This window comes from Sorex fumeus, unplaced genomic scaffold (genome assembly GCF_029834395.1).
Source record: "Sorex fumeus unplaced genomic scaffold, SorFum_2.1 ptg000128l, whole genome shotgun sequence".
Taxonomy (NCBI): domain Eukaryota; kingdom Metazoa; phylum Chordata; class Mammalia; order Eulipotyphla; family Soricidae; genus Sorex; species Sorex fumeus.
The window spans coordinates 26274175-26293088 of NW_026606185.1; the positions used below are offsets into that span (position 1 = coordinate 26274175).

Sequence of the window (18914 nt, forward strand, 5' to 3'; positions counted from 1 at the left end):
AACACCTTCACTTCACCTTACCCCTATCTGCAATATGGGTATTTCCCTCTAGCAATTTCAGCTCTAGCAAGTAATTAACAAAAACTGTTTTGTAATTTTTCTTTTAGTTAATAATGGATTATGAAGTTTTATTAGCATTGGTGGTTTTAATGTTTAAAAAGAGTGGTAAAATAGAGTACTTTTTTTTAGCGGTAGGGCATTTGCCTTGCACGCAGCCAGCCCGGCCGAGCCGGGTTCAATTCTTCCGCCCCTCTCAAAGCCCGGCAAGCTACCGAGACTATCTTGCCTGCACAGAAAAGCCTGGCAAGCTCCCCGTGATGTATTCAATATGCCAAACACAGTAACAACAAAATCTCAAAAATGGAGACGTTACTGGGCCCGCTTGAGCAAATCGATGAACAATGGGAAGACTGTCACTGTGTTCTTTGACTTCTAACCTTTACTCAGCTTAAAAAAAATTGTTGGATATTCATTCTTTACATAATGTGCTCTGTCAAAGCAGATGTAAGTTTAATATATGATTCTGGACTAAAGTCATATTTTGACTATAATGAATTAAACCATGGTCAGTTTCTTCAGTAAATAAGTTTTCTTGGATAGAATTTTAAATGCAGATTTTATTTTTTAATCCCTGGCATCCCATATATAGTCCCCTGAGTACTTCCAGTAGTGATTACTGAGTGTAGAGCCGGGAGTTACCCCTGAGCACCACTGGGTGTGACCCAACCCCAATCCCCCCATAAGAAGACTTTATTGCATGATTTCAGCCTTTATGAGACTGTGTTAAAGGCATAATTCATCATTAAGCTAGTTGATTCTCTGTGTATTTTCCAAATCAGTTCTTATGTCTTTATATTGGAGTTCAAATATAAGGAACTATCTTTACAGTTTTTATTTTTATATTTCAGCTTTATTGAGTATAAGTGACAGAATTGTAAGATAATCTAAGTGTACGTAGTGATAATTTTATAGATACATCATGAATTCCCCATATTTAGCTAATACAGTCATCATCTCACATATTGCATATTTTCTGATTAGAACATTCAAGTTGTACTCTTAAATATTTATTGTTTTAATTTAACAGATTAAGAGCAGGCTTATGTGATCGCTGTGCAGTAACTGAAGAACATATGCGGAAAAAACAGCAGGAGTTTGAGAATATCCGGCAACAGAATCTTAAACTAATTACAGAACTTAGTAAGTTTCCCTTTTTTTATTTTAATATTTAAAGTATAATATATGAAAACCTGTTATAATCAAATGTATTGTTTTTTTGTGTATTTTTTCTTAGGCAAAGATCAAATGTATTTTTTTCCCCATTTTTTATTTTGACTTCTGTGCTTATTTCAGTGTGCAATAGGTTACAAAAAGGTGTAGAGCCAAAGAGATAGTACAGGGTTAAAGGTGCTGCATTGCACATGGTTCAGGCAAAGTTACCAATAACGGACATTAAAATTATTAAAGATTGAGGGAGAATTTTATTTTTTATTATTTTATTGTAACATGCATCTACCCCCATATCCTCACACTTCTTAGTGATATGAAGGGGAAATATAACTATAATGGAGAAATATATGCATCCATCGTGCAGAGCCTAGTGATTAGATTCCTTAACCTGATGATATCTGTCTTCTCATGTGATGCAATATGAAGTAGATACTTTTATCTCTTTTATCTATGAAGCAATACTGCAAATAAGCTGGGGGGGTGCTCATGAGTGCCTAGCAGGGACAGATTTGATCCCCACAAAGCCCCAAATTTGAAGTGAGATCCTAGAGACCTTCCTTGAGAATACCAGAGTCACAATCATAATTTGTGATCTTGGGCACACTACAACCTAGTGTGTGTGAGAATTACAGCAAAGTGTGCAACCCCTGGAACAACATAAAATAATAAGAATGGCCAGATAGAAATAACCAGAAAGCGATATCATTCTAGGAAAGTTATTGAACAAATAATTATTGTCTACTTTTTGAATAAATCAATATCATTTAAAACAAAAGGAAGTAAACTAGATTAAGACAACTCAACACAGTATTATGTAGTAATGGCAGGTGTGAACAAAATAAGAAAACTAGCAATGGGTATTTTTATAGAAATGATAAAAATGTTTAGGGGAGAAATTCTTAATATATCTAATTTATATTAAAATATTAGTTTAAGATATTTTCAAGGCTAAAAGCTAGCAAAATATAACCAGCTACCAAAATCTAATGATGTGTGAGATTCTTCAGTAGTCTTCCTACCCGTATGTATGTTTTAAGAAATTTGTTGAAGGGCCAGAGTGATAGTACAGCGGGTAGGGCACGTGCCTTCATGTGGCTTCTATACCCAGCACCCCATATAGTTCCCAAAGCCTGCCAGGAGTGATCCATAAGCCCAGATCCCAGGAATAAGCTCTGAGCACTGCCAGTTGTGATCCAGAACCAAAAAGAGGAAAAATCATTAAGAACTAGGGGCCCGGGTGTGTTGGAACAATAGTGCAGTGAGTAGAGTGCTTACCTGCATGAGGCCAGCCCGGGGTTGATCTCCAGTATCTCATATGGTACTTCAAGCCTGCCACGAGTTGCCCCTGAGCACAGAACCAGGAGTAAATCCTTACACCACTAAGTGTGACTCCAAAACAAAAAAAGAACAAGAGTCCATAGAGATAGCATTCAGCAGTACTCAGGACTTAGGTCCCCGGTGTTGCATATGGTCCCCTGAAAAACTACCAGAAGTGATTTCTAAGCTTAAAGCCAGGAGAAAGCACCACCAGATGTGGCCTAAAAGCAACAATAAAAAATAAAAAACTAGGGGGCTAGAGCAATAGTACAATACCAAGAGTGATCTCTGAATCCAGAGCCAGTAGTAAGCCTGAGGACTGCCAAACACCAAAAAAAGAAAAAAATCAAACCAATAAGGCCAGTTTGAAAAAAAAAATAGTAGTTTTAGAAATTTAAAAAAAAAAAAACTTAGTTACTACAGTTATGCAATGAAAATTGACTCCTCATTCATTGTTGGTGGTACTGTTGTCTGGTTTAGCCTCTATATAAACCAGTATGGAGTTTTCTAAAAATATTAAAAACAGAACTCCCATGTGACCCAGTAATTTCACTCCTTGACATTTTTCCCAATAACACGAAAACATTAACTTGAAAGAATACATGCTCATCTATTTTCATTCTCTTCATCTATAACACACACAAACACACACACACACGCACGCACGCACATGTGCGCACACGCACTATTCAGCTATAAGAAAAAAATTTCTCCTTTTGCTATATCTTGGATGGAACTAGGAGTGTCATACTAAGCAAAAGAAGTCAGAGAGAGGACTGATGAGTACAGAAATTTTGCTTAGTCCATTGAACTGTCTCTCCTGCTCACATGTATGTGTGTATTAATTTTAACTTTTAAATGTCTGTCTTGATGGTTTTCTTAATCACATTTTTATTTCCTTAGCCCAAGGGGGAAAAAAATCCTACTTTGCTTATAGTTGATGTAGGTCCTATTGACATCCCTTTTTCAGAGCTGAAACTGGTAGAGAGTTTTTGAGTATATGGATAATTTGTCTTGGGTGCCTTCTTCAGTGGTTACTATTAATTACTTGTGGGCACTGCCATGATCTTCTTGTCTCAGTATTTATTAATGAACTCCCTCTATTTCAAAACTTGTAGAGATACAGTCTCATAACTTTAGCTAGGTATAGTTAGCAATTAGCCACCCATTACTAATTTATTTCCTGAGCATTCCTACCTCTGGTATAAAATGATGAAATTAATGAGTTTCTATTGAGAAAACTCACATTTCCGGGGATTTTTGTTTGTTTTTAAGTATTTTTGGTTTACAATACTGTAAATGTTTGTGTTTTAGGTTACTTGCCACGAATGTGCTATTATCCTTCCACCATAATCTATTGTATCCTTTCAGCCCACTCATCCCACCTTTGGTAACCTCAGTTTTATGGTCAGGGTTTTAGGATTTGTTTCCATTGGATATTGGGAAAACTGGCTTTTTTTTTTTAAAGCCCTTTATTGGATTTCACCATCAGTCTTAAGTCTATTTATTTTTACATCATTGAGGAATTTTTCATACCTCAGATCCTCTAATGGTATTCCTGACTTTTCGGTATTTTTATTGACTTATTTTTAGTGTTATTTTGTCATTTAATTGGGATTTGAATATCATCTTAATCATTTTTTTTTTTTTTGCTTTTTGGGTCACACCTGGCTATGCACAGGGGTTACTCCTGGCTCTGCACTCAGGAATCACCCCTGGCGGTGCTCAGGGGACCATATGGGAGGCTGGGAATCAAACCCAGGTCGGCAGTTTGCCGTTTGCAAGGCAAATGCCCTACCTGCTGTGCTATTGTTCCAGCCCCTTAATCAAAATTTTAAGACCATCTTTGGTTTCTCTAACCCCTCCAAAAGATGTAAGTTACCAGTTAACTATTGGTTCTGCCTCTGTAACAACTTTTTTCTATTTCTGCCCCTTCTGCTTTAGTTTGGGTATTCATTTCTTTTAATGATCACCTGACTTGTTAATGCTTTCTTCTCACTTTGGCTTATGGTTATAGGTACTAACAAACCAAACTTCTCATCATTCATGTGTCATCAAAATAATACGTATTAATCTTTTAAAGTACAGTTCAGATTTCTTAGCCTGGTTTTGAAGGCTTCCTATCATTTTTTATACCAATTTCTTTCTGTCATTAATTCTGTGCAGAAGATTAATGATACCTATTCAATAGTTACCTTCCCTTTAATAAACATCTTTCCTTGATCTTCCCAAGAGCTATACTTTTCTCCTTAGATTTTCTTTTTTTTGTACTTTATATGTACCACTCTGGTGTTCTTCTCACTTTCAGTAGTATGAACTATATTGATGTAGTATCTTAGCTTTTTATTATACTATCCTTTCCTTTAAGTCAATACCCATATCTTAAGTAATCCTCCACTAGAGGAAATTTAACCTCACATATTATGTGTAATCCCAAAAATTTCATATACTCAATATAAGAAAAAATGTTTAGTTTTTTTAACTACTAAATTATTAACAAGTTTAAACTATTATTAACTTTCTTTGGTAGAAAGTTATTGTATTTTCTTGATCTCTTAGATGTACTTCTAATAAAGCACGTGCTTAAACAGTGACATCATATTAACTGAAAGGATTATTTTATGTTGGTCACAATGGAAATTAGAGCCCAAAATTGAGTTTATATTTTACAAATTAAGATTAGATAGAAAGTTTTAGTCTAGTTAGAGTCAAATGATCTTGCAATCAGTATATTTAAGTTACTGATACCATAAATTATTCACAAAGTAGGATTTGACTAAGGAAGCGGTTTTTGACTTACGTATACTTAAATTATAAAAAATGATGTGGATATTTATTTTATTACTTTTATGGCCAGGTTTGTTTCCAGATAAATGATTTTAACTATAATGGTATTTTAAATTATCAGGACTAAGAACCAGATGAATGTGCTCTTTCTCTCAGAATGAATAATTAGATTATATTCCCTAGTACATTAGGAACTTTTTTTTTTGCCTATAAATCTTACATAAAATTATTCATTAACCAGTTAATGGAACTGGCATTATATGAGATGTATTAATCACTAGCAACAAATTAGTTTTGGATGGTAACATTGTGACTAATATTATACTTTTTAATTAGGAATCTTAATTTCTTCATACTTGTTAAAATTATTTTGAAAGCCTAATATTCATGTTAAATAATATTTCTTCTTTTTTTATATTATTTTAAGTGAATGAAAAGAATACTCTCCAGGAAGAAAATAAAAAGCTTTCTGAACAACTACAGCAGAAAATTGAGTAAGTGTTTGTCCTAAATTATAGCAGAAAATTTACTATTTCCCCCTAACTTTTCTTTCTTCTTTAACTCAGCCATACAAACTGTAGAGATATATTAAGAACTGTAGATGTCATTTCTAAAAGTTAAAAACTATTGGGGTCCAAGTTGTAAAAAAAAAAAAAGAGTATAAAGGTTAAGGCACTTAATTTTTTTACGTGACCTACTCTGGTTCAATACCCAGCACTGCATAGGGTCCTTTGAGCACCACCAGGAGTGACCCCTAAATATAGAGTCAGAAGTCCTTCTCTAGGCACCACCAGGGGTAGCCTCAAACCTTATTAGAATGTAGTAATAAAATTACTAGGTGTTCTGCAATAAAAGTATAAAGAAAATTCTGATATTTTTTGATAGTGTATAGAGTATGAACAACTCCATTGTGGATGTTAACTACCAATTATCTTATGTTTTGATTTTTATAGTAATTTTATAAATAGTATGTAAATTATTTATAATGATGAAATTATAATAATTTATAAATAAAGTACTTATGATTCAAATAAATATTTGTGTTTTGTTACCTTTAGAAGCTTCTTAAAAATTGAAAAAGTATTCAGTACATACTTATATACTTTTCAGACTGGAAAACTTTTTGTCTTCTCTGTTGCTTTCTTTTCTCTCCCCCATTTTACTTAAATAATAAAAGTAACTGTTATTTTACCAATTAATCTTCCTCACGTTTTATGTTTATTTTTTTTAGTTCTCACTATTTTTCAAGTTAGGTTTATTATCTCTACTTTATGAATGAGAAAACCAAATTTCAACATGCCATGTCTTACAGCTAGTTGGCTGTCACTCAGATTCTTGTCTTCTGACTTTAATTCCTGTGTTGTTTCTTTTATGCAATAGTATCTCAAATAAAGAATCTCTTTGAGTCTGAGGAGATAGTACAGGAGGTAAGGCACTGCCATACATGGATCACTGGTCATGACCCTAGATTGAATTACTGTCACCAGATGTGATCCCCTAAGCATAGAGCCAGGAATAGCCCAAGTACTCCAGGTGTATCCCCAGCTTTCTCCCCAAAATCTTTTTATCTGGGTATGATCTAACTTGTGCAGAATAGAGATTTGGTCAGATTTTATTCCTCAATTATATAAAGCTTATGTAGTGTTCTTTTAAGAGTGAGGATTTAGGAGTCATGATTTTTTATAGGGTTTGTAAAGGTTCTGTTGCATTTGAGTAAACATCTATAATACCTTTAAGACACATTGTGCAAAAGTAACAGTATTTTAGCTTAGAGTAGTTATTAAGCATAAACACATTCTCAAAAGAATTACCAGGTAGCCTTATCAGTGTATTTTAAGGTAGTTGATGCCTGAATGTTTATATTCTTCCTGTGTGATTACTTCACTATTCGAAGTCAAAGGAATTATGAGGGGAAGTAAAATGACTATCTTTACTTTCAATGCATGTGTGCTGGCAACAAATCATAGAGAAAAATATATAAATATATGTCTCTCAGAGAACCCGGCAAGCTACTGAGAGTATCCCACCTGCACGGGCAGAGCCTGGTAAGCTCTGTGTGGCATATTCCATATGCCAAATACAGTAACGACAACAGGTCTCATTTCCCTGACCCTGAAAGAGCCTCCAATCATTGGGGAAAGATGAGTAAGAAGAGGCTGCTAAAAATTTCAGGGCTGGGAGAAATAGAGATTACTGACGCCTGCTCGAGTAATTCGATGATCAATGGGATGACAGTGATACAGTGATCCTTTATTGTACAAGAAATCTGATTTCTTGGGGCCCAAACATCACGAAATGCATACAGTGTACCTGGGTACGATCCCTGGTATGCCACGTAGTTCATAAGCCCCACCAGGAGTGATTCCCAATCATGGAGCCAGGAGTAAGTCCTGAGCACCACTGGGTGTGGTCCCCTCTAAAAATGTTCTTATTTCTGAATCATGTCTGTTTTCAAAGATTTCACATTCCTTTTAATAGTTTCCGTTCCCTTTTAATAGTTTTGTGCTAACAAAAACATTAGCAGTTACTAAAAAAATAGTCCTAAAAATTTATCTAACCAGTGTTACTCTATGTAAATTGCAGGACCTGACTCATATTATTTTTTTCCCTTTACCTGTTGTACCTTTACCTTTACCTGTTGTTGATGCAGTGAGTGGTGGCGAGATGGGGAATGTCACACATTCGATTAAGATGCTTGCACATTTAGTTGTGGTGTATGCTAGGTATTGCACGTTTTAGTTGTAGTGTATCTTCATGCTTCATTGTGGTGCACCAGAGATTTTATGGTTTGTTGCAGTACCTCAAATCCCAATTGGCAGGGCTTCCTGGCTCACCCTCTACATACATACAGAGCACCGCAGGTATTGAACCCACAGCCATGGGCCTTCAAGACAGTCTTCAAGTCTCCGAGCACTGAGCTGTTTCTGGACCCAGAACCAAGGAGTTTTTTTTTCTGACTCTGTTCAGTAAAGCCTCTATGTTGCAATATTTGGCTCCATTTTATTTTGTTAGATAGGACCTATTATTCAAACTTCTAGGGATTTTTATAGGTCGATTTATCTCTGTCAGTTTATTAGGTTAGGGTTTAGTTTCAGCTTTGTGGTGTCAGCAAATTTGAAAAATATTTCATTAGCACTGTGCAGTACTCAATCATGTATTGAGTATTGAACAAAACTGCCTAAAGATGAGTCCTGAGTAATAGTATTTCATTAATGATAGTTCTTAGTATGATGTTATTTGCTGTTAGGATACTGTCTTTTTCAGTATCAAATTTGTATATTTTTTGTTTATAATAAGTTATCGAAAGAAAGAACAGGGGGAGGAAGGAAGTTATCAAGAGAATTATTGAAAGGGTTATGTTTTTCTGAAAGTAGATAATCAGTAGAGCATTCCTTAGTACATTTGTATTCCTACAGCTGTTTTTTAAAAATGGATCTTTTTTCAGGACTGGAGTAATAGCACAGTGGGTTGGTCGCTTGCCTTGCACGTGGCATACCCAGGTTCAATCCCTTGTATCCTGTATGATCCTTCAAGTACTGCCAGGAGTGATTCCTGAGATTTCTAGCAGATTCCTGGCAGAGCTAGGAGTAACCCCTGAGCATTGCTGGGTGTAGCCCCCACAAGAACCAAAAGGAAAATAAAAAATATATTTTTTTATTTTTATAAAAAATTGATCTTATTTTAGTCATTCATACAGTAAGCTTATACTGATTCCAAGAGATTAGGGTTTCAGACTTACTAGTTTCAGACTAGTTTCGGTTTTAAAACTTACTAGTCTTACTAGTCTTAGGGAGCCCTCTTTACTTTTGTGAAAGTTATATTTAAGTGAAATTTTTGGCTGTAACTGCTCCATTAAATTTTGGTTTAAATATAAGTTCTATAGAAGAGAAACCAAATGTTAAGAATTTTTAAAACCAGATTTTGAAAGGAAAATTTTCCTCCTTATGGGTTTTTGGAATAAAGAACAATTGAAACTTTTTTGCTTTGTTTTGGGTTGCCAATGTCTTTATACATGCAAAGCATGTGCCTTTCTACTAAGCTACAGCTTTATTCCCACGGAAACTTATGTTTTGACAGGAATTTAATTTAAGAGGTTGTCTAAAGTAAAGTATATAACTGGAAAACAAAACATTACTCTCAGACTATTAAAAGGAAAAGTGAGAAGAGGAAGATGACAGGGTGCGCAGTGAATTTAGCCAAAAGCCATGGTGTAAATTTAATTTTGCCCAGAAAATCAGAATGAGACCCAATGCTTTAAAGAAACTTGCTTAATATAGGGAAGTTGTTTTGCTTTGTTTTTGTTTTACTTTAGTCCCTGTGATGACAAAGAAGAGCACAGGAGAAAAAAAAAATTACTTGGTACAGTCACTTTTAGTGAAACTTGAGTTTTCTTTCCTTTTGTGATTCCAACCACTTTTCAATGGACTCTTAGGAAATCATTTTCTTCTTGTTACTCATTCATGTTTTAGGCTGAATTTTTATGGCTAATCAGCAAGTAGGCTATGTGACATGATTTGTCTAGGAGAGTTCAGATAGATTTCACACTCCATTAATTTGTAAAGCTTTTTCATATGACTTTGGTTTACTTCATTTTTCCAGAATAAGAATTTTGGGGAGAGATTAAAAATTAGATATTAGCTCTGGACACTTCTCAGTATGGAATATATGATTGTAAACCACAATATTGGTATTATTCAGAAAAGTAAGACATGAATCTGTTAAGGAAAAGTTAATTTGTAATGTTACATAAAACTGTGTTGGTGATATTTTATAAATTTTCATTGTATAAAAATGGGCTGGAGCGATAGCACAGCAGTAGGGCGTTTGCCTTGCACACCGTCGGCCCGGCTGAGTCGGGTTCGATTCCTCTGCCCCTCTAGGAGAGCCCGGCAAGCTACCGAGAGTATCTCGCCCTCACGGCAAAGCCTGGCAAGCTACCTGTGATGTATTCAGTATGCCAAACACAGTAACAACAAGTCTCACAATGGAAACATTACGGGGCCTGCTCGAGCAAATCGATGAACAACAGGAGGACAGTGACAGTGAGAGTGTTTAAAAATAGTATTACCACATAGAGACCACTACCACAATGACAGTTGGAAATGATCACTCGAACAAGAAATGAGTGCTGGGGCTGGAGCGATAGCACAGTGGGTAGGGTGTTTGCCTTGCACGCAGCTAACCCGGGTTCGATTCCCAGCATCCCCTATGGTCCCCCGAGCACTGCCAGGAATAATTTCTGAGTGTAGAGCCAGGAGTAACCCCTGAGCATAGCCGGGTGTGACCCAAAAAGCAAAAAGAAGAAGTGAGTGCTAAAAGTAGGTAAAGGGATATACGTGATGACCTTACAGTACCTGTACCGCAAACCATAATGACCAAAAGAAGAGAGAGACAGAGAGAGACAGGGAGAAGAAGAAGAGTATCTGCTGTAGAGGCAGACTGGGGATAGGGGATGTGGGGGGAGAAGAAGGAAGATAACTACACTAGTGAAGGGATGGGTGTTGGAACATTAATGACTAAAACCCAATTATGGATAACTTTGTAACTGCTTATCTCATGGTGATTTAATAAATAATAAAATAGTATTATCAATTGATATGAGTATATTAGGACATACAGGTTGGGTCCCATAAATGCCCACTGCCTGACAGGCTCGTAAGAATTGGTTGACAGATAAGGTCAGTAATGGATTATTAACATGGGAGAGTTGATTGAGTTTAAGGTAATCGTTGTATTTATTCAGTAACCACAGTTCAACTGAAAAGTAATTTTAGTACCTTTGTTCCTCAATTGATTTGGCAGGAACATATGCCTAGATCAACACAAATTAATTTTTAGTGGAATTTAAGAGTCTCCCATTCAACAAATATTTATTGAACACCAAATTGCCTACTATTGTGGATTTATATCATTGAGCCAAAGATTCTTATGCTCCTAGAGCTTATATTTGAGCAGGTAAGCAATAGAAAAATCAATTATATACTATGTTAGAAAGCAGTAAATGCTTCCAATATAGTTAATAGGCTAGAAGGAATAGGAGTTACTGGGGTGTGGGAAGAGTTTTGAAGTTTACTAATGAGTAGACCCTGATGAGAAAGTAAAAATTCAGGAGACTTGAAGGAAATGAGGTAATTAGCCATGTGGCATCTGGAAACGAGCATTCCAAGCAGATGGTACCACTGAAGCACATAACTACCAGAGCATTTAACATAAGTCTTTCTATACCTATTTTCAACACGTAGTTCAAATCCACAGAAACCCAAGTGAGCTCTTAGGGCCATGGCCTAATTGATTTTCTGTCTCCTATCTTTGTGTACCAGTCTTGCACACTGCTGTTATATTCCTACTTTGCTCCTAGATTCTGAAATCTTAATTACATCCTTTCCTATATATACTTGACACTCCCCATCATGGAGTTCTAGCTAGTGCTTCTCTAGCACAAGTACATGCTACTGTGTGCTGTTTTGTCAAACTCAGTATTCTATTACGTTACATAAATATATTTAAACCTTGCACATATTACTAAAGGCTCCTTGTTGGATTGCCTGCTAACTAGAACCTTTAAGTCGATAGACTTAATTGTTTACTATTAAAGTAAATAATTAGAATTCTCTGCTGATTTTCTCTGCCATTTGAAATTATTTTATTTTTTTTAATTATTTTAATCTTGATTTAAGTGCTACCAATTACAATTTGTACCCTACTTCTCATAATATTCCACACTTAGTACTTTAATCATTTCAGCACTTCTCTAACCCTTATATTTAGATTTGGAACTTAGATGTAAGAAACTGCTTGCAATTTCTTACTTGTGTTCTGCTGTAGCTCTATACCTTAGCAGCTGTTTTAAATAATACATCTTGAGTTGATTTTCTTTCACTTGTTACTTTCCACTAGGAATGATCAACAGCAACCAGCTGAGCTTGAAACTGAGGAAAATGTTATTCCAGATTCACCAATAACAGCCTTTTCTTTTTCTGGCGTTAATCGGCTACGAAGAAAAGAGAACCTTCATGTCCGTTATGTAGAACACACACATACTAAACTGAAGCATACCGTGTGTACAAATGGTAAGAACTGGAGAGACCAGGGCAGTTAGGGCTCTTGCCTTGTGTGCAGCTGATCCAGGCTTGATCCCTAGCGCCACATAGGTTCCAGAGCCCTGCCAGGAGTGATCCCTGAGCTCAAAGCCAGGAGTATAAAGTACCCTGAGTAATGCCAGGTATGTCCCAAAAAAAAGCAAAAAGAAGAAAGGTAAGGATTGAAACTGTTGTATTTTAGTTATCTGGTTGTACAAAAAGGTATTAAATCTGTTAATTTTTGCAGTATTTATCTGTTTGAAGGAAGATGGGCATTGTTTAAGTATATATAGATTATAACTGTAATCTTAAACTCAATATCAACTGGTGAAGTGATAATAAAAATGCTTTCTGTTAGTGTTAGATGTGCATTGCTCATGACCATGTAAATAAATACTAGACATTTTATAAATATGTTGGATAGTTTATTTTCCATTTTTCTTTTTAGCAAATATTCTTGGACCGAAGAGATATCTAGGTGTTTGCAGGACTCTGAATTTGATCCCCAACATAACATGTTCCCCGATATTCTTTCCCTAGCACCACTTGGTATATAGCCTGGGTGACCTACACCAGGCTAAATATTAACTATTGCACTTTTATTACATTGATTGGAAAATATGTGAGGAAATAGCTTCTTTAGAGAAGTTACTTCGAAAATAAAGGCCTTTATTTTTTAACCTAAATTTGTAATAAAGAGAATTTGAGTGGAAAACCAATCATGAATAACTCATGAATAACTTTGTAATTCTTAGTGACAAAGAAAGAAAGAAAGAAAGAAAGAAAGAAAGAGGATTTGAGTGAAAGAAATGTACATAGTACTAGAGATATTTTTATAACTTATTTACTTTTTGTTTGTTTGTTTGTTTTTGCTTTTTGGGTCACACTTGGCGATGCTCAGGGGTCACTCCTGGCTTTGCACTCAGGAATTATTCCTGGAGGTGCTCAGGAGACCATATGAGATGCTGGGAATTGAACCCGGGTCGGCCATGTGCAAGGCAAATGACCTACCTGCTGTACATCAATCCAGCCCCCTATAACTTATGTATGTTATTGACAATAATTCTGCCTTTTTTAAAAGGTATATCTTATTCTTTGATCTTAGACTATCAGCACATTATTTTTTTCCCGTTTTATATGAGCTTGCATCACCATCTAGTGGAAAACAAAAGAACTGTTAAGGAATGAAATAGAAAAGTAAAATGTAAAGTCATACAATCTACAATGTACATTCATTGACCTTTTTATTCTGGTCTCAGATCATGAATCATTATGTACAAGCAACTGTATAATATAGATGTATTTATATATATATATATATATGTGTATATATATATATAGATAGATAGTACCAAAAGTATCCTGCCCACACGGCAGAGTCTGGCAAACTCCCTGTGGTATATTCAATATGCCAAAAACCAGTAACAATGATGGGTCTCATTCTCCTGACCCGGAAAGAGCCTCAAATATGACATTTTCTAAAATCTCAGGGCCTAGGACAAAGGAGACGTTACTGGTGCCTGCTCGAGGCAATCAATGAACAACAGGATGACTGTGATACAGTGATACACTGAAAGTCCATGTGTAAAAATACCCACAGGAAAAATCTGAAAAATTTTATCAGCCTTTTATATGTAATATAATTACTGTGATTTATTTTTTCATTGTTTGGGATTAACATAATTATTCTTTAGTTATTTTAGTTTTCTAATTATTTTTGCTTAGAAATTTGGTTTTAAAATAAAAATTTTGAGCTATGCAAATTTTAATTTTTTTTTTATTAGTGAAACACCATGAGGTACAGCTGTAGACTTACAGATTTTTGTGCTTGGGTTTCAGTTATACAATGATTGAGTACCCATCCCTCCACCAGTGCCCATTCCCCAACTCCAATGCTACTGGAATCCCTCCCACCCCCCATCCCACTCCACCCCTGTGGCAGGGCATTACCTTTTGTTCTCTCTCTTCTTTTGGGTGCTGTGGTTTGCCAAAGAGGCATTGAGTGGCAATCATGTTTGGTCTGTGGTCTGCTTTCAGCATGCATCTCTCATCCTGGGAGGATCCTCCCAACACCCTTTATTTGGTACTCCCTTCTGTATCTGAGCTGCCTTCTCCCCCAGCATGTGCGGCTGGCCTCCAAGCCATGGAGTGAACCTCCTGGTACTTATCTTGGCTACTCTTGGGTGGTAGTATCCCAATTTGTTACTTTATATTCCCCAGATGAATGCAATCTTTCTATGTCTGTCCCTCTCTTTCTGACTCATTTCGCTTAGCATGATACTTTCCATGTAGTACCACTTGTATGTAAATTTCATGACTTCATCTTTTCTAACAGCTATGCAGATTATTTTAAAACAGATTTAATGTCTAGTTTATTATTTCTAGCCTTCGTTGCTTTTTTATCTTAATGCTTAGGGTGGTTCTTAATATTACTTTCAAGTTATAATTAATAAAAGTTTCTTTCTCTGTACTTTTTTCTTCTTTAACTTTGTTTGAATTAAGTCCTTGAGTAGCAAAACGATTTCTGGTGATACATGTTTTATAATCACCTTTCAGCAACTAAAACCTTATCCCACTTTCCTAACTTATAGCTTTGTTTCATAGTGAAGCAAAAGGAACAAATTTTTAGAATATTAAATATAAAATCAAGTTTATATTTATTTAGAAAAGTTATGGTTTGATTATATGTTTGATCATAATTATTTGTATGTAATATTTTCTTCTTTGACCCCCGTAGAATTAAGAAAGATTTCAAAGACTTCAACTCAATTGCAACAGAACCCTGGTGAAAATGAAATTCTTGTGGCTGACACTTGTGATCAAAATCAACCTCCAGCTAATAGTAAGTAAAACAATATGACTTTACAAGTTTAAAAGTTATGATTGTAGTTAGATAACAATCTAAAATAGATAATATTTTTAAGGTATTTTGTGTGGGACAGAGAAATAGTAGAGAGGGTAGGCACTTTCCTTATACAACACTAGCCCGGGTTCAATCCCTGGTATCCCATATGAACCCCCAAGCGAAAAGAAGTGATATGTGAGAGCAGAGCTAGGAATAACCTCAGAGCATCACTGAGTATGGCCCCAAAACCAACAACAACAAAAGGAAGTATTTTGTTTGTAGCATTAGTCGTTTGTTATTCTTTTTCAGTTTGGAAAATGATATGAAATAATATCCTATTATAAATTTATGTTAATATCCCCATTCATATTAATATAAATTGCTAATAATTTAAAAATAAGTTTAATTTGACAATATTTTATTTGAGATTCTGGGTAGACATTTAGGTAAATATGGGTAGATGAACATGAGTTTACTGGGGAAGTCTAGGATGGAGATTCATATAAAAGTTGTAGTTGTTAGCAAATACCTGTTCTATCCCTTTTACTTACAAAAATCACATATTTTATATCTGAAAAAGTTTGACAAGTATAGATGTTAATACAACTTTTTGCGGTAGTTTAGTTTTTTTTTCCTCATAGAAGTCCAGTACAATTGTGTAAAGTGTGTTGAGCTTTTTTCTGCATTGTTTACATTTTTTATACATCTAATTCCTATTATTATATAATTTTTAAAAATTTCTTATTTAGGAATACATGGAACAAACAATTACCCCACTGCTAAATCATCTTTTAATAATCCTACAGTTGTTGCTGAGACACTTGGAATTAATAGTCAAGAAGAATCTGTAAGTAATTGTTTGATGAATTAAAAGTTTGATTTTTTTTTCTTAGTCATTATGTAGAGGTTTAAGCAAGAGAGAAAAATTGTCTCCACATCATTATGGTTAGAAAGGCCAGTCCCCAGACCTCTGTAGAAGTCTGTAGAATTTGGGATGGATTATAAGTCCGCATCAACATTTAGGCAAGCAATAGTGACTTAGAGAATGTAGCCCTTCTTCTCTTCTTTCATCATTTCTGCCCCTCCTTTTTAATTTAAGAGAAAACTTAACCCCTGGGGTTGATTTCATAATTTATTTATTTATTTATTTATTTATGTATTGCTTTTTTTGGGTCACACCTGGCAATGCACAGGGGTTAGTCCTGGCTCTGCACTCAGGAATTACTCCTGGCGGTGCTCAGGGGACCATATGGGATGCTGGGAATTGAATCTGGGTCAGCTGCGTGCAAGGCAAGTGCCCTACCCGCTGTGCTATCACTCCAGCCCCATAATTTCATAATTTCATAATTTATTAAATTTTTTAAATTTATTAAATATAATTTATTAAATTTGTTAAATACTAAATTTTTAATAGCCTAAAAATCAGATTAGAAAGCAACCTGAGTTACTAGAAGTGTTAGTTATTGTTTGTCATTGTTAGTACCAGTTCAGCTAACCTAATACTTAGGAATAGAGTAAGAAGTAGATCCCATGATTTCCTTCTCAGTATTTTAGTGTTCTCTTACATTTACTTTTTCTTAACTGATACCTGTTTTTTTGTGTTTCATCCATATCATAGCATGTATCAGTATTTCATTCTTCTTTAAGGGTGAATAGTATTCCATTGTATGTATATACTTCTTATTTGACTATTGAAGGAATCTCAAGGTCCCATGAGCCCTCTTGGTGAGGAGCTCTATCACTGTCTGGAAGGAAGTGACAAGAAACAACCTTTTGAGAAATCTTCAAGGCATAGTGAAGATACTTTAAGGTAATTTGGGGGACTTTGGTAAAACCTAAAACTAATGATCATATCCATTAGCACTATTTCTTTCCCTCTATATATTCTAGTTGGTTTCTTTTTTTTTTTTTAAACAATTTTACCATCTGTTGAGGACTTTCACATTATGGTATAATGATGACTTAGGGGTGTGTGTGTGTGTGTGTGTGTATGTTTATATTTCTGTGAAGAGTACTTGAGAGGGTCTGAAGTGATAGCACAGCAGGTAGGGCATTTGCCTTGCACACAGCCGACCCAGGTTTGATTCCCAGCATCCCATATGGTCCCCTGAGCACCACCAGGAGTGATTCCTGAGTGCATGAGCCAAGAGTAACCCCTGTGCATTGCTGGGTGTAACCCAAAAAGCAAAAAAACAAAAAAAAAAGTACTTAAGAGCTCCTAATGTTATTACTACGCCCACTTTAGAAATCCAGTCATTCTTTATGGAATTGTATTTCCAAAATTGTGGTTTATAAAATGGATATACACAAATGCATCTGTAAGCTTGAATGAGCTTTCAAGGTTTTATGGCATCCAGATAACTTAAGGTAAAGGTAAAGGCCCTCCCGTTGATCGTCGATTTGCTCGAGAGGGCCCAGTAACGTCTCCATTGGAGACTTTGTTGTTACTGTGTCTGGCATATCGAATACTCTCGGTAGCTTGCCGGGCTCTCCGAGAGGGGCGGAGGAGTCGAACTCGGGTCGGCCATGTTGGCCGCTTGTAAGGCGAACGCCCTACCGCTGTGCTATCACTCCAGCCCTTTCACTGTTCACTGTTCTCCCATTGTTCATCGATTTTCTTGAGCGGGCCCAGTAATGTCTCCATCATGAGACTTTGTTGTTACTGTGTTTGGCATATCGAATACATCACGGGTAGCTTGCCAGGCTCTGCCGTGTGGGTGAGATACTCTCAGTAGCTTGCCGGGCTCTCCGAGAGGGGCAGAGGAATCGAACTTGGGTCGGCCATGTTGGCTGCATGCAAGGCAAACGCCCTACCCACTGTGCTATCGCTCCAGCCCTATCTATATTTATGAATTTCATTTTTAAAAATCATTTAATTTGTCCCTTTACTAACTCATTTAAGTCAGTTTTACCAACCACACTTTATTTCACGGTTAACAAAAAATGTAACTCAAAAGAGTTCAATCTCTTGTGTAGGGCCATATTGCTTTTATGTACTAGAACTAGAATTCTTACTCATCTTCAAATTTAAACGTGATCCTCTTTCTTTTCAGTTGTCTCCTCTGCATAAAGCAGGTTGGGGATTGTGGGTTGGAGTTTGAGTTCTGTGTTAATTTATTGTTTTCTCTAATTCAGAATTTTGTTTCTGGGCCAGAGAGAGTGCTTTCATGTAGCCAATCCCAGTTCAATCTCTTGCACTTGTATGGTCCCCTGAGCACCATCAAGAGTGGTACATGAGAAAAAGTCTGGTGAAAGCCCTGAGCATTGCCATGTGTGACCCACATCCCACCCCACCACCTGCCAAAAGAAAAATTTTTGTTTGTTTATTTCTTGGAGCTAATGCATGACAAGATTTCCTACCAAATAATTTTAAGCTGAATTATTTGAATTTACTGAACTTATTAATTTGAATTTGAATTATTAAGATAAATGAATTTATTAAAAATAAGATTTTCTTGAGCTTGGCATATAATTCCATTGGTAGAACTTTGTTCAATTCTCAGAAGCTCTAGCATTTTATGACTCCCAGAGCACTGCTGATTGTGGCTCCTGTTACAGTTTTAAATTTTAAACAATAATTTGAGAAAGGGTTTTAACTACACCTGGTGGCGCTTGGGAGCAGCTCCCAGCAATGTGCTAATGGGTCTATCTCAATG

General features: G+C 35.8%; 1 protein-coding gene across 3 annotated transcripts in view; it reads left to right on the forward strand.

The window, feature by feature from the left end:
* RBBP8 (RB binding protein 8, endonuclease) overlaps positions 1-18914 on the forward strand; it is a 72316-nt gene that overhangs the window by 25975 nt on the left and 27427 nt on the right. For 2 of the 3 annotated variants that reach the window (XM_056137979.1, XM_056137980.1), the window contains exons 5-10: positions 1088-1200; positions 5762-5828; positions 12232-12404; positions 15151-15255; positions 16008-16105; positions 16956-17068. In XM_056137979.1, the coding sequence (XP_055993954.1) occupies positions 1088-1200; positions 5762-5828; positions 12232-12404; positions 15151-15255; positions 16008-16105; positions 16956-17068 (669 nt within the window). The remainder of the gene's footprint in view (positions 1-1087; positions 1201-5761; positions 5829-12231; positions 12405-15150; positions 15256-16007; positions 16106-16955; positions 17069-18914) is intronic. The other variant, XM_056137981.1, reaches the window with a different exon arrangement.